Below are 17,316 nucleotides of genomic sequence, written 5' to 3'. Positions count from 1 at the left end.
TCAAGCAAAAACTAAGATGATAATTTTCAAAGCCAAAGTAAGCTATCCTATGAAACCACATCATTCATCCAGATGGCATTGATCTACATCTTTTTGCATGAACGGTATTTACTTTATAGACATATACAGTCATACCTTGAGATACAAGCTGAATGTGTTCCGTTACTGAGCTCGCATGTCGATTTACTCGTATCTCAAATCAAAGTTTCCCATAGAAATTAACTAAATACAAATAAATCGTTCCCACCCTCTGAAAAAACACAAAAAAACAGGATATTACAATGGAAAAACATTTTTATTGGTTGTAATTCACCATCTACTAAAAGAGTAACAAATTACTAGTGGTTATGATGTTTGGATTGTATAACTTTATTCATCCCGTATTCGGGAAATTTCATTGTGCCAGTAGGAAGAAAAGGCATAGTTATAAGTTAGACAGTACATCAAAGCAAAGCACAAAGTACAAAGCAAATCAAAGTAAATGGGATCATTAAGAATTGCCAAATCAAATCATTAAGACAGAAAAGCAGCAAAAACACGAAACGAGCAAGAGTGGACGGAGCTACCGCCACCGGCTGCCACTTGAATGGCGCCATTTTGGTTGCGGTAGCAAAAACGGATACAGACTCAGAAGACGTAAAGTTGGACAAAAACTGGAACCACACACAGGAAGTCTTCCACAAGATGGTGAACTTCTGCAGACTGTGACCGAGGTAGAGAATATGCAGTCACTCTTCCAAGCTTATCCGCACAGTTCCTCAGTAGTCTGGAGCTGAAGACAACAGTAGCAGAGTAGGGCACCTTGACTCCGTTGCTGGTAAGCGCCGACAGCTCTTCTATCTTATCCCACGATGGAATGGTTGGTCAGAAGCGTTGCCTCTTCTCCCGGCACTTTTGTCCACCTCCGAATCCCCGGCGGCACCGAGGTGTTGATCCTTCCGCTGCGTATTGTAACAGCTAGTCCCATGTGTGTGACAGCGTAGGCATGGCTGAATGGTTCCAAAAAAGAAGTAGCCGAAAGAAGCCAGGCTAACAGAACAAGGAAAGTTGTAAAAACATTAAAGTAAAAAGGAATGTATTAAGAAATATTAAAATGTAATTAAAAAAAAGATAGAAGGGCTGTAAAACACGAAAAACATAAGAGTGTACAGAGCTACTGCCACTGGCTCCCGCGTGAACGGCGCCATCTTGGATCATAAATGAATTGAATTGAATGCTTTTATTGTGATTATACAAGTATAATGAGATTTCAAAGTTATCACCACATAGTGCAGATGTAACAGCAGACGGACAAATAAATCAATAAATAAGTAGTCCACGTGAGGTCAGCAGAGTGAAGCGCGCTTGTTCCGTCTGAAGTTCAGGATGAGTTCCATGGTTGGTTTTGGAGACGTTCAGCGCTAAGTCGCACCACTCGCTGAGTCTATGGACGCAACAACAAACAAGCAGACACAATCAATATATAGTATGGATAAATAATCAATAACTAAGAAACTAACTTAAAATAACTTCATCCAAGATGGCGCCGTTCACGCGGGAGCCAATGGGAGTAGCTCTGTACACTTTAATGTTTTTTGTGTTTTACAGCCCTTCTATCTTTTTTTTAATTACATTTTATTATTTCTTAATACATCCCTTTTTACTTTACTTTGTACTTTATACTTTTTACTTTAATGTTTTTACAACTTTCCTTGTTCTTTTAGCCTGGCTTCTTTCGGCTACTTTTTTTGGAACCATTCAGCCATGCCTACGCTGTCACACACACGGGACTAGCTGTTACAATACGCAGCAGAAGGAGCAACACCTTGGTGCCGCAGGAGTTTCGAAGCTGGACAAAAGTGCCGGGAGAAGAGGCAACGCTTCTGACCAACCATTCCATCGAGGGATAAGATGGAAGAGCTGTCGGCGCTTACCAGCAACAGAGTCGAGGAGTTCTGCCCTGCTGCTGTTTTCTTCAGCTCCAGACTACTGAGGAACTGTGCGGATAAGCTTGGAAGAGTGACTCTGCATATTCTCTACCTCGGTCAAGGTCTGCAGAAGTTCCCCATCTCGTGGAAGACTTCCTGTGTGTGGTTCCAGTTTTTGTCCAACTTTACGTCTTTTCGAGTCTATCCGTTTTTGCTACCGAAACTCATAGCTCATTTTGTGTTTTTGCTGCTTTTCTGTCTTAATGGTTTGGTGATTCTTAATGATCCCATTGACTTTGATTTGCTTTGTACTTTTTGCTTTGTACTTTGTGTTTTTGCTTTATTGTTCTGCGGCCTTTGACTGTACTGTCTAACTTATAACTATGCCTTTTCTTGCTACTGTCACAATGAAATTTCCGGAATACGGGATGAATAAAGTTATCCAATAAAGTTATCCAATCCAAGAAACAAATAAGTAGTCCAAGTGAGGTCAGCAGAGCGGAGCGAACGTGTCCCATCAGCATCCGGGATGGTTGTCCCGGATGGTGCCACGGTTTTTGGAGACGCTCAGCGCCTAGTTGCACCGCTCGCTGAGTCTATGAACGCTATAACAAACAGGAAAACACATAGAAATCAATATATAGTAATGATATATAAATAATCACGAAATAGTAATAGATAGATTTGTTGTCAAATAATAAACACTAAGTAGTTTAGATAGTAGTAATAAGTCTTGATTAGGTCTTAGGTGCAGAACTCGAGTTGAGTATGGTGACAGCTCTTGGGAAAAAACTGTCCTTGAGTCTGTTTGTCTATGCAGTTATAGCTCTGTAGCGCCTTCCAGATGGCAGCAGATTGAAGTGGTAGAAGCCGGGATGCGTAATGTCTTTTATAATGCTCTCTGCCCTTCTAAGACACCGTGATTCTTAGATGCTGGAAAGGGTGGGTAGGGGGCAGTTGATGATCTTTTGGGCTGAGTTGATCATCCTCTGCAGGTTGGTGTTCAATTGCTCCTTCCTGAATACACTCGGAAATGTAGCCTCTGCTGCACCTTCTGCTGGATTGCTTCTTCTTAGTCATTTCCGCTTGACGTTAGTCGCATGAACTACACAACAGCACCACTATTGGGAGTTTTTATTTTCGTCATATTTTCACTTTGGTTTACAATGTTTTACCAAAAATAACATCCAAACATTGCTTAAATAGGTAAAATTTGTCAGCCTTTCTTTTGAAATTGACCGTTAGTTTTCCTTACTTTCTCCTAAAAGGCATACTCCTGGGCATACTCCTGCTTCTGTACATATAATACATTCCTTTATTGCATACTTTACATACGTTTCCACCGTCACTTTTCACCATCTCATCTCATTTTCTGAACCGCTTTTATACACAACGACTGGTGCTGCAACAGTAGGATCATTAACACTCACTGTTCCCCTGATTAAGAGCTCTTGGCAGTTCGGTGCAGGGCCTTCTATCTACCTAGGGAGCTAACGATAGTCATTGTAATGGCTGTTTACATCCCACCGGATGCTAACGTTAGCATGGCCCTTAGCCTCCTGCTAACGACTGTAAACAAGCAGCAGCTTGACCACCCCGATGGAGTCCTTATTGTTGCCGGTGACTTCAACAAAGCATGTTCAAAGACTGTTCTGCCTAAGTTTATCCAGTACGTGAAGTGTCACACCAGAGGAGATAAAACTCTAGACCACATGTGTCAAAGTGGCGGCCTGGGGACCAAATCTGGCCCGCCGCATCATTTTGTGTGGCCCCAGAAAGTAAATCATGAGTGCCGATGTTGGAATAATGATTAATACCCTTAAATCATTATTAGTAATATTTAATTAAAATTGGAAGACATCTTTCAACATAACTGGTTACAACTTGCAAGGAGGTACCTTGTGACGTCGTCCTAGTCCACAAGGCATTCTGAATTGCAGTAACTGAATCATTGTATTTAATCACGACACACGGAAAACATGTTATGTAATCGAAACAATTGTCTTAGACAGTACAATAACACCCTAGATCAGGGGTCACCAAACTACGGCCCGCGGGCTGGATACGGCCCGTCAGCACATTTGGCCCGGCCCTCTGAACAATACCAGAGATGCTATCGGATTTATTTCCTATTTGGAAAAAAAAAAATCCAGAAAATTATTTTTCCCCAAAAAAAATCCTAGGCCCCGCCCTGTCAAAGAGAGAACGGAATAATGGCGAAAAAGTTAGGTAAGAGAAAAATTGATTCAGAATGCAGGGTATTTAACCTGGAGTGGACAAACGATTATTTTTTTGTTCAATGCAAAGTAAAGGCTGTTTGTCTCATCTGTCAAAAGACGGTGGCGGTATTCAAAGAATACAATCTTCGCCGACACTATGAATCCCGTCATAAAGACAAGTACGATAGCTTGCAAGGCCAAATACGAGCAGACAAACTCAAAGCGAAAAAGTGAACTACCATCTCAGCAGAATACATTTGTACGCCAAGCTCAGCTGAACCAGGCATCCTTTCGGGCCAGCTTTCGAGTTGCTAAACTGATAGCAAGCAGCGGTAAACTGATGGAGAGTTTGTTAAGAAATGTTTGGAGGCTGTCGCGGAGGAGGTGTGTCCCCAGAAGAAAGATGCATTTAATGCCGTAAGTCTGTCGGCGAGTACAATCACCAGACGCGTTGAAGAAATCGGGAGTAATGTATCTGCCCAGCTGCAGCAGAATACGAAAGAATTTGACTTTTTTTCATTAGCACTGGATGAAAGCACGGACGTGCAAGACACAGCGCAACTGCTCATTTTCATTCGTGGAGTTAGCACAAACTTTTAGATATGCGAGGATCTGGCAGCCCTCCAAAGTCTCAAAGGGACTACAACGGGAGAGGATATTTTTGGCAAAGTGTGCCAAACCATGGAGAAGTTGGACCTGGACTGGTCAAAGCTAGCTAGCATCACGACTGACGGGGCTCCTAGCATGGTGGGCGAAACTCGCGGTCTAATGGGACGCATGAACCGGGAGTTGGAAAAAAGGGGTCTCACCGCCCCGCTACGAGTCCACTGCCTAATTCACCAGCAAGCACTGTGCTGCAAAGTGTTGATGTGAGAGAGATTCTGCTCTGACAACTGAGCTGAACTTTTATCTGTTAAGATTGTGCATGGCACAACAGAAAGTTAATGTTCCATGGCTTTTTTTTCTATGAAGAACCCAGAGAGAGTTATTTAGTTATTATTTATTTCATAAATAGTGTTATTTATTTCCTGTTTTTTTCTGTGAAGAACTCAGGGAGGGTTATTTAGTTATTTATTTCATTAATAGTGTTATTATTTGTTTCCTGACTTTTTTTCTGTAAAGAACCTGGAAATGGTTATTTGGTTATGTCTGGCTTTCTGGAAAACATTTTTTAAGCTCCCCTACGATCGTCACACTTTTTCTGATACAAACTGACACCGGCCCCCCATCAGAGAAGGGAAAGGTTATGTGGCCCTCACAGGAAAAAGTTTGGGGACCCCTGCCCTAGATGGTTAGAAAAACAACTGTGTAAGAATTGCAGAAGTAAGCATAAAAGTTGAACAAGGTAAAACAACGGTGTGAGGAATTGCATAATATTTTCATTATAAGGTAAACAAAGCATTCATCATTTTCAAACAATAATGCGATTATCGCCATCTGCTGCCAGAGTCCCGTCCAAACACAGGTTGTTTTGCCGAAAAGCGTCCTGAAAACAATGTGTCCTCGAGCTGTGGGGCCTTGAGGAGACGATGGGGAGGAAAAATGTCCGTGGTCCCATGAATTAATTTATAGCCTTATTACTTATTAAAAATGCTTACAACACATAGAAACATTCCATAATAAATCCAACATTTCCCTCCTTTTTATTATATGTTTTTTATTCATTTTATGGCAAATGCAAGATGAGAGGGATATCTCCGTTGGCAGTTTTAATTTTACCCGCTTAGGCTCTACTCGTTCGGCAGGTCTGAAAAGCAGAAAACAAAATCCTTTTCGCCCAATTCATCCTCGGAATTACCATGCTCCTGGAATTCACTGCTCCCATCAGTACGTTTCATCAGCAGAGGATATAATTCATGCAATTTAGAATTTGTAGGGGCAATCGCAGTGGTTATAAGTTCGCTTATCAAGGATCTTAAGCAGGGAATAACACAACACCCACATAATGTCAAAATCGTAGCAAAAATGGCTACGGAAAATGCCACAGATTAGGCCAAATCATTATTAGTACGAAGGCCTTATCCCACAAATCTGTCAAGCGGATAATTCTACTCCAGGATGCTTTTTCATCTTGCGGTTTAGGGTCTGCAGGCCATCGTTGGTCCTGGTTTGGGACCCAGTGGGGGATGTGTTGTTGAGTGCAACATTTTTAAACATTGCATACGCCCCCTGCTCCTTCAAGAAGCATTTCAACCGCTGCACGATCCTGGAACGCCATCAGACTAGTGGCTGCCAGTTATTTTTTTTATCGCCACAAATCCCTGTTCAGTATAATTTCCAAGGTTTTGGACATTGTAATGCAGGTAATTTATCACATTTTTGTTTTGGGGTACTTAAAAGAAAAATAGACTCCCAACCTGCTGCGACCTGATTAGCCAACTTATACTCATCTGGTACGCCCCGGGGATGCCAATCGCATCAATGTACCGTAATTACTCGAATATAACACGCAGGTTTTTGCAAAATAATTTATTCCAATAGTTGGGGGTGCGTGTTATAATCAAGAACTAAAATAAATTACAAATTTTCGATCGAAAAAAGCATAGTCAAACTCACTTGACGCACGGATTTGACGTCATCACGTAAAGACGACGCACGGATTTGACGTCATCTCGTAATTTCGATCGAAAATCGGAAAGCCGAGACCACCACTGCCCCCTTCTAGCCTCCTACTCGTCTCAGTTCACCCTCTCTCAGTTCAGTGATATAATCAATAACTAAAATAAATTATAAATTTTCGATCGAAAAAAGCATTGTCAAACTCACTTGACGCACGGATTTGACGTCATCTCGTAATTTCGATCGAAAATCGGAAAGCCGAGACCACCACTGCCCCCTTCTAGCCTCCTACTCGTCTCAGTTCACCCTCTCTCAGTTCAGTGTTATAATCAATAACTAAAATAAATTATAAATTTTCGATCGAAAAAAGCATTGTCAAACTCACTTGACGCACGGATTTTACGTCATCTCGTAAAGCCAATCGGAAATCGGAAAGCCGTGACCACCACTGCCCGCCTCTAGCCTCGTCCTCGTCTCAGTTCACCCTCTCTCAATTCAATTTTGGACACTGTACGAGCAACATGGCGTCAAAACGAGCAAGTTACACCGCAGCGTTCAAAAGAAAAGTCATCCAAGTGGCAGAGGAATTGGGCAACAGAGAAGCTGGAAGGAAATTCGACCTTAGTGAAGCTAACATCCGTGGTTGGAGGAAGAAGAAAGACTCATTATTGAAAGAAAAGGCAACGGCAAAAGCATCAGGACGTGGAAGAAAAGCAATGTACCCAGATTTGGAGAAAGAACTTATTAAAACGATTGCTGAGAGGAGAGCTGCAGGGTGCTCCATTAACACAGTCGAGCTGCGTATCCTCGCCCTGAAAATCATGAAAAAAAAAAACAAGGATTCCGGCTTCAAATCGTCTGCATGTTGGTGCTATAAGTTTATGCAACGGCACGACCTATCTATAAGAAAAAGAACGTCAATTGCCCAAAGGATGCCGGAGGACTATGAACATAAACTGATGGAGTTTCAGCGGTTCATAATCAAGATGAGGAAGGAGCACCACTATGCAGTTCGGAATATAGGAAACGCTGATCAAACCCCACTGACTTTTGATCTGCCGAGCTCACTGACTGTGGATTTTAAGGGTGTAAAGTCAGTCACCATCAAGAGTACAGGAAATGAAAAATCTCGTTTCACTGTGATGCTTGGTGCATACGGGGATGGCTCCAAGATGAAACCATATGTCATCTTCAAGCGCAAGACCCTTCCAAGGAATGTTGTGTGGCCATCTGGTGTCATCGTCCGCTGCCAGGAGAAGGGTTGGATGGATGAACATCTCACCAAGGACTGCATAAGAACAGTATGGAGTGCAAGACCTTCAACAGAAAGACGACTGTTAGTTCTTGATGCATTCAGGTGTCACCGCATGCAGTGTGTGAAGGACATCTTAAAAAAAGCCAGAACAGATCTAGCCATAATTCCTGGAGGTATGACCAGCCAACTCCAGGTCATGGACGTCTCGTGCAACCGTCCCTTCAAGCAACAGATGAAGCAGAGATGGGCGGAATGGATGGCTTCAGGGGAGAAAACATGTACAGCAAGTGGCAACACCAAAAAGGCATCAATGCAGCTAATCACACAGTGGATCAAGAAGAGTTGGGACGCAGTGGAGCCTGCCATCATCACCAGAGGCTTCAAGAAGTGTTGCCTCACCAACAAGCTGGATGGTACTGAGGATGATGTGTTGTGGGAGGAAGAGGAAGTGGATGAAGGAGGCGTGGGCGTCGATAGAATTCTCAACGAAGAGATGTATGAGGAGACGGATGAGAGGACGGACGAAGAGAGAGAGGAATATCTGCAGAGACTATTTAAAGATTCTGATGCGGACTCATTTGAAGGATTCTAAAAAATAAATTTGTACTCTTGATGAACAGTTGTAGTTTAAACACATGAGTCTTTTCCATTGTGCATATGTTCAAATCATTTATTTATTCAAGTTCTATGTTCCTTTTCTTGTTTGAGAATGACAATAAATATTTGAATTAAAACATGATATTGTCAATTGAAATGTAGTCAATGTTCAAGGAAGTCTGAAAGGTATTGCAACATAACATGTCTACATGATATGTTTGTCCACTCTGTGTATCATCTATTGCCCTAAAATTCAAACGCATAACTCCCAACTGCACGACACTCGACACGCTCGTACCTGAAGATTTCTCTATCCGGTTTTGAACAAAACAATCGTGAAACGAAGAAAAAAAGGTAAGATTTCTGATTTTCGTCAGCGGGAAATTTTAGGTGCGCACTATATTCGAGTACTGCGTTTTTCCAGATTTTTTTGGCCCAAAGTTATACCTGCGTGTTATTTTCGAGTGCGCGTTATATTCGAGTAATTACGGTATGTTGGATCTCCCTCTCTCCATACCGATCGACGCCGTCGGGAGGGACCCACCATCATACTGGATTTCAGCCAATTGTATCTCCTCCACTGTAGATGGAAAAACAGACACTGGTAAAAGCAGTGACCCCAAGGCACAAAGTCCTGCCGCGTTTCAGCAGGAGTCGTATAATTTATTTCCACCCCACCACCATCATAGGTCAGAACGTGGTACCAGGGTGTAGTCAGTTTTAGGACGTGGGCACACCACGTCTCCAGCTTCAGACCATGCCCTGTAAGGTTTAAGCAGGTAAAATGATCAAACACAACATGTGTTGAAAAGTTAGCTTTGTCCTTTGCTCTTGGAACAGGGTAACAAGGTTTCCCCAATCTGTTTTAGGACTGTTATGTACCCCACATATTCTCTATAAAATCCATATGTATCCTTTGAAATGGATATGTAGCTTTTGTAGCTTGACATAAGGGGGAATCGCCCGTGTTTTGGCCCTATATCTGCATATAGATTGAATCTATAACCACCCCCTCTTTGAGGCATGAAATCCCCCATGACTCAAAATGGCAGCCCCCCTAGATCAGTCTTTTGTTTTTGTTTAGTCCCCCAGGTTCCCAAATTTCCCATTGCAGAAATCAAAAAATTCCATTTGGCGAAATCCTTCTCTTTTTGTTTCTGTCCTACTCTGCCACCGCCGTCCTTGAAAGGCTTATCAGCGATTTCAGAAATATTCCACCTTGATATTAGAATATTGATATATCTTGGTGGCTAGCCAATTAAAACACAAAAGACAGACACTCATCCATGCTCGCACTCATAATCAAGGAATTTAGAGTGCTACCCCAATCATCCATAATTTTGGTTTGTTGGAGTAAAACTGGAGTACCCGGAGAAAACCTACGAATTCTTGAGGACACCAGGAATACTCCACACTCCGGAAGGTCTGGTTCCACCCCGCATTAGTAGATCCTCGAACCACAAAGTTGATGCCTGAAGAAACTAGGTAATTAATGTATTAGATTCACGTGCCACATATCTAAAAATAGAAATTTGTTCAATTGCCATCACCCCTTATTCCAGTCAGTCAGCATGTGGACTGCCATGCAAGTGGCTGTGATTAACTATCTATTCGCCAATAATGCAATAACGGAAAAGTTGTGACACATTGAAACACACACACACCCTTTAAGTATTTTAACCGTTTGTAAAAACTTTACCTCCATGTTCTGCATTAAGTTACCCCCCTTTCAATGCTATCGAATTTTGCCCATTCTAGTCACCCCATCTACTTAAAGCATTTCTCAAAGGTTGATATTTTATAATTTGGAGATGTCATTTTTTAAACATAGACATTATTTCATCACTTGTTTCACACCATGAAAGGCCCCACCAGAATTTGTTGTAGATATTTCCCTTTATCTAAGCTTGTTATTGCCAATCGTTATCACCGTAACATTTAGGTGTATTAACCCCATAATTGCAATGCAGTAAGTTTTGGCTAAATTCTTAATTTGTGTGCCCCTAAAGCAATAGACAGTAACGTCCCAATAGTCATCAATATGACCTATACCAAAGCATATTTCCCCCTTCAGGCCAAACAGGGAATGTCTTTTGTGCACTTAAAAACGCTCCATGTTTCTTGTAGGGAAACTATGCCTATCCTAAATCAATTATCTTATCTACCCCAGCCAGGTTCAATTTACCTAATAATTTGGACGAATGCCATGAATTTTCTCATGCCATTTCTGCATTGTTAATTTCATGTCTGATCTTTTTAACAGCCAAATAACTCTTAATACCTAAGACATAATTTGCAAATCACCCCATACTATGTTTACTTAAGATCAGATTCCTATAGCTCTCTGTTACCACAATAAAAATCTACAATAATTAAATTAGAGAAATCAACCTTTTACTAGGCATTTCCTAATTACAATGTTCAATGCTTAATAAAGGACCCACAAATTGTCACCAATATGCCATAATATTGTAAAAAAAAAATTCCATTCATTTTTCTTTAACCAGCCAATCTCCTATATTAAAGTATTTTGAACAATCCAACCATTCAAAAACAGTATTAATATCGTTTTATCCTCCAAAACTAGCTCTCTTCAATTAAGAGTCCTTTGAACTTCACAAAACAAAAAATAAAATAATAATAATAGCATTATTCCCAATTCCAAAGCTTTTACCAAATCAATCTTTGCCAAACAGATTTTCTATCACCTCGAAAGACATTTCTGATTAAATCCAAAGAATAAGTGCGAAGGTCATTGCGGAAACCCTGCTGCTTTTATTATGAAGTGTTTAACAGAAGCGCGCTCTTAGCCGCTAACTGTGACCTTCACGAATGCTGCGAAGCAGCTTATCAATGTTGACATTCCTAAGCGACCTTTTTTTCTTTCTGCGCACAATGTTTCGCCTCCTGTGCACAATTACAACGCTTTTTAGAGAAGACTAAATTAATTCCTCTCCCGATATCCAACTATATCACAATATTTTGCCAAGACCCCATAATCACAATATGCTGCAAGCATAGCAAAACCAATTTCTGCCCTCAAGTTTGCTTCAGCACCCCCAAGGCTAATTATTGTAATGACTTCACGGAAGGGGTCCAAAAAAATTTAGTCGCTCGTGCGGTCCGCGCGGATACTGAATGCCTAACACCATCAAATCAGCCGCTACGCGGTCCACATGTTTTTTCGCGTTCTAATCAGCAGCAAAGACAGCCGCGCTCCCCCGCAGCCGACGCATTATTTGACTAGTTTAGAGTATGACAAAAACGCAGGTTTGGCAACCCCGCTAAACATTTAATTGGTCGTTTTGTATTTCTTTTCGACTGTTAACCAAAACATTCCCGCTAGCGGGACAGGATAAAATCAAGATAAGCCGCAATAAGCCATTTCATTCCATTAAATTGACAGTACATTTAGGTACGTCTAGCTTTTGGAAATAACCATTTTAATTGCCGTTTTACAACTTTCAGCATCACACAAAAATTCCAATTGAATTCCATTCACAAAAAATGTGATCTCTGGTTTAACCAAATCAAATGCCAGTGTTTCCATTAAATTTAGCTCAACATCCTCATGTTCAAAATCCCCATTCAAATCATTTTGAGCAGGCCTGTCTTGTTTGTAGAACAAAACAGCCCATCGCCTCGCTCCTATCAACCAGCCGAGGACAGCTATCATTTACAAAACAGCAAGTTTTGCCTTTCCCCACCTCGTCATAAAAAACAATAATTTGTATCTGTGGAACAAGCCGTGTCGCTTCTATCTCCATTCATATATTATACATATATATTACCTCTATGCATTAGTACGTACATTATCCCGTAGTATCAATATCTTATGCATATTAAGCTAGCAAAACCATATTTATTTTATCAATAAGTCTAGATGTCTAATTCCAAAAGCGCTCTGATTTTCAACACATTTCCGATCTTTACACGGCAGACGCATCTTTGGAGCGTCGTCAATAGCCGCTTTAATGTTTGAGCCACCCATTTTGGAGTGGATTCGTGTGTAACTTCGTAGTACCTTTTTATCCTGTTTCTCCTTAGGCTTTAACAACTACGCACACAACCAAAACAACGTCGACCACCACATTTTATAGACCACACACGTGTCTACCCGCCAGTGACTAGTATTCACAGGGTTTTAAAAATCGCCATCCCAAGGACGCGAGCCTTATTTCTTAAAATAAGGCCATCGCGTGTGATGCCCTTCGCGCATTTGGAACCCGTCAACAATATGCAGACATCACACACGGACTCACCAGAAATGTCGATAGATGCCTCCAAAAAATGGATAGTCTTCAACCGACCAGAATCCAGGCGCTGCTGAGAAATAATCCAGCCTGGAAAAGGGATTCTCGCCGTGCACGGTCACTCCAGATATTGAACCGCAGCGTCTGGATTCCTTATCGGTGTGTTGACCCCGGCTACGCGAAGGACCAAATGTTGGAATAATGATTAATACCCTTAAATCATTATTAGTAATATTTAATTAAAATTGGAAGACATCTTTCAACATAACTGGTTACAACTTGCAAGGAGGTACCTTGTGACGTATTCCTAGTCCACAAGGCATTCTGAATTGCAGTAACTGAATCATTGTATTTAATCGCGACACATGGAAAACATGTTATGTAATCGAAACAATTGTCTTAGACAGTACAATAACAACCTAGATGGTTAGAAAAACAACTGTGTAAGAATTGCAGAAGTAAGCATAAAAGTTGAACAAGGCAAAACGACGGTGTGAGGAATTGCATAATATTTTCATTATAAGGTAAACAAAGCATTCATTATTTTCAAACAATAATGCGATTATCGCCATCTGCTGCTAGAGTCCCGTCCAAACACAGGTTGTGTTTTGCCGAAAAGCGTCCTGAAAACAATGTGTCCTCGAGCTGTGGGGCCTTGAGGAGACGATGGGGAGGAAAAAAAAATTCCGTGGTCCCATGAATTAATTTATAGCCTTATTACTTATTAAAAATGCTTACAACACATATATAAACATTCCATAATAAATCCAACTGCCGACTTTCAGTTTTAGGATCAAATTAAAATGAAGAGTATAGATGTATATTAAATTTCCTGATTTTCCCCCTTTTAAATCAATAATCATAATTTTTTAATCATTTTTTTTCTGTGTTTTTAGTTCAAAAATCCTTTTGTAAAATCTACAAATATATTTAAAAAAAAGCTAAAATAAACATTGATTTAGATCTATAAAAACTGAATATTCAGGGCTTTTAATCCAGTTCTTTTAATCCATTTATTAAAAAAATCTAAATATTATATCTAAAATGGTCCGGCCCGCATGAAATCAAGTTGACGTTAATGTGGCCCGCGAACCAACCCGAGTTTGACATCCTTGCAGTCTAGACCATGTTTATTCTAATATCAAACATGCTTATAGAGCCACACCCCTCCCTCACCTTGCTTGATCCGACCATCTCTGCCTGTCCCTCACCCCCTCATACACCCCACTCCGGAGGATAAAAAGGCCACAAATAAAGATAATAAAAACATGGCCTGAGAACACCCTTTCTCAGCTGCAGGACTGTTTTTCTCGCACCATTTGGGAACTTTTTGAACACCACAACCTCCAGGACTACACGGACACTGTACTTTCCTACATCAAAAACTGTACGGACACTGGCACTGTTAATAAACATCTGGGGGTTTCCTGACCAAAAACCCTGGAAAACCAGTGAGACACAGGCACTCAATAAATGCCATAACACCACCTACAGGTCAGGGGACAAGTTACAATACAGCGCTGCCAGACCAGACCTGAAGAGATGCATTAAAAAGGCCAAGGCAGCATATACAAGGAAAATTGAGTAGCACTTCACAGAAAATAACCCAAAGAAGATGTGGCAGGGAATACGGCACATAACCAATTACAATGACAATAATAAGGTGTCTCTTAACGCAGTTGCCTCACTAGCAGAGGACCTGAACCGTTTCTTTGCCCGCTTTGAGACTGAAAAATCGGATTCAGTGTCAACACATCCACCACCTTGCAGCAGGACACTGAAGCTTCAGGAACATGAAGTGAGACAGGTACTGCGGACTGTGAACACCAGGAAGGCTGCTGGCCCTGACGGAGTACCTGGGAAGTTGCTCAAAGCCTGTCCTGACCAGCTGACTGGGGTTTTCACTAAGTATTTCAATTGTTCCCTGCAACAATCCATCATCCCATCCTGTGTGAAATCTCACTCGTTCGACCGGGCCGCCTCTTTTCCTGCTTTGTTTGAAATTTGAATAGTCGTTTAAAATGCCTCCTAAGTGTCCTGCCGAATAATCATTACCGGAGCCACCGCTGCCTCCCTGTTGCGGAGTGGGGACTTGGGTAGAAAAGTGGAGGTACAGAGAGCTGAGGGTGGCGCAAGAGCGCCACCTCGAGCGGCCGATCGGCCGGTGATCTGGTGGCACATGCCGGCGGCGAGCAAGGTCTGGCCCGCGACACGATACGTCAGGGCAGAGTTCCCTAACATAACTCAAGACAGGGGTTATCTTCCGCAGCACGTTTTTTGGAAGAGGATGCATTCTTATTCAAAGATGAACTGAAAGTGCCAGGGTTCACACGGGTTGCATGTGTGGGGATGCTGCTGGCTGGCTTCATGGCAAAGACAGCCTTAATCAGCAAGTTCGACCGTTCTCTTGGTTTAAAAAAAACAAAAACAAAGCCCTTTTGCCTGTCTACTGGATGAGCAACCAGAAAGCCTGGATCACGAAAGCCTTCACAAACTGTTTCATCCCGAACACGAAGCTGTACTTCGCTGAAAGGGTGCTCCCCACATGGACTTGGAATAAAACTCCCATTAACTTGTTTTTTATTCATTTATATCAAGCGGAGGTGAACTATTTTCATTTTGGGTACAGTATTTACAATTTTTTATATATACATTATACTTAGATATTAATACATTTCAGTGTTTTCATATACTTATAACTGAAATATTTAATAAATACATAATTGTACTTGTGTACTTGTATTTTTGTATAGGCCCAAAAACGTAGTATGGTACGTAGTTATAATAGGGGTGATCCTACTTATCCGCGAAAATCGAGGGATTAGTGTAGTACAATACCCCCTTGAGATTCATGAATTGTTCTGTGTTATTCTTATTCTCCAAACACAAATTAATGAAAGCAGTGTTGTTTTGCCTACTGGTGGCAAAAAAAAATATTTTGGCTAACTGTCCTTTAAAAGTTCTCCAGTAATAATACAGTAATAAGTCTTAAGATACCACTAGCTTCATTCTTTTCATGAAATTTCTTCACCTGATATGACTTTGTAAAACAAAAATGTGTAAAGCAACAATGAAAATGATATATTACTCTTATGTGTTGTCATTCCTCAAACCAGGCATACACCAGTTCAAGGAGGTCCAAGTGGTTCCAACCATTTTAAGGCTTACTATAAGAAGGGACACAATCATCCAGCTCAACATTCTGACAAAATTCACTCTGACCCCCTGTACAGGAAGTCTGTACGTGCTATACATCCTGTTGAACAAGCTGGGATCATTACTGCAAAGAGCTGTGGGGTACGCCGTGGTCATGCAACTCGCTACATGGTTGTCAATGAACAGGCCCCTAGGAAGAAGCTGCTTCGTTCTGCCACACGTATTCCATGTCATTATTTAGTGGAAGACCCATCAGAGATCTTGGAGCTCTACCCATGCAGCGTCAAGTGCTTTACTCCTTGTACACCACACCAAAAACCACGCCATCACAGATCATCCCTGTCCCAACAGAATCTCAAAGAAGAGGAGGAAAATGGGGGAAAACACAAAGGAAGGCTAATGTTAGAGAAGGGTTATCGACTCTCTCCTCTATCTGACCTCCACCAGCCAGCACAGTTCTACATTGGTGATTGTGTAGAGAGTCATATGTCTGTTACGAAAGAGAGACACAGCGGTAAAGGCTGGTACAGAGTTCAGGATGAAGATGATGAGGAAGAAAGTGATCTCGGATGGAGTGGTTTAAATTCACCGCCCCGGCTCGAGCAACGACTGGTCCGAACTAGGCACCGTGTGGATTCTCCAGGAAGACATGATCAGTCCCCAACCAGGATAAGGAACATGGAACCCCATGTCAAATCATATTCAGGATCAATGTTAGAGCACTCTCTGACTGAATCGGACACTATCTCCCTCGCCTCAAGTAGTGATCAGCAGAACAGAGGTATAGACCAATATATTCAGGTCATTCACAACAAGGAGCGTTATCTCAAGTCTGAAGAAAGGCAAGGGAAACTACCCAAAAAGAGGTTTAAGAAAACCATAGATTTAAATTCCTTTGAGCCAAATGAGCTGGTTTGCTCCAATGTATGATTGTTTTAATTTTACTCTGATTTGATTATCTGAAAATGGGCAAATAAATTATGCAAAGCATATGAAACATTGTTCTACTTTTTGCTGGTGTGGTCTTCTATTAATATCAATGCTTTAATATAGCATAACAATGTGTAATGACAATAAAAAGTAGAGGTTCAATTATACCAGTTGCAGTTATTCTCAAGCATACTAATTAAATTATTTTCATAAGGGTTGCGGGGGGTTCTCGAGCCTATCCCAGATGATTTTGGCACGAGGCGGAGGACATCCTGATTTGGTGGCCAGCCAATTTCAGGGCACGAGCAGACAAACAACCATTCACGCTCACACTCATACCTGGGGGCAATTTAGAGTCTCCAACCAGCCTACCATGCATGTTTTTGGAATCTGGGAGGAAACCGGAGTACCCGTAGAAAACCAACGCAGCTGCGGAAAGA

General features: G+C 41.5%; 1 protein-coding gene across 2 annotated transcripts in view; it reads left to right on the top strand.

The window, feature by feature from the left end:
- Positions 1–17,092, top strand: part of tmc3 (transmembrane channel like 3) — a 107,870-nt gene extending 90,778 nt beyond the window's left edge. Inside the window, exon 22 of one of the 2 annotated variants that reach the window (XM_077592968.1) lies at positions 15,907–17,092. In XM_077592968.1, the coding sequence (XP_077449094.1) occupies positions 15,907–16,876 (970 nt within the window). In that variant the 3' untranslated portion in view covers positions 16,877–17,092. The remainder of the gene's footprint in view (positions 1–15,906) is intronic. The other variant, XM_077592959.1, reaches the window with a different exon arrangement.
- Positions 17,093–17,316: the final 224 nt, after the last annotated feature.

The sequence above is a fragment of the Stigmatopora argus genome, chromosome 2, assembly GCF_051989625.1.
Source record: "Stigmatopora argus isolate UIUO_Sarg chromosome 2, RoL_Sarg_1.0, whole genome shotgun sequence".
In the NCBI taxonomy this organism is placed as follows: domain Eukaryota; kingdom Metazoa; phylum Chordata; class Actinopteri; order Syngnathiformes; family Syngnathidae; genus Stigmatopora; species Stigmatopora argus.
This window is presented reverse-complemented; position numbering and strand designations above follow the sequence as displayed.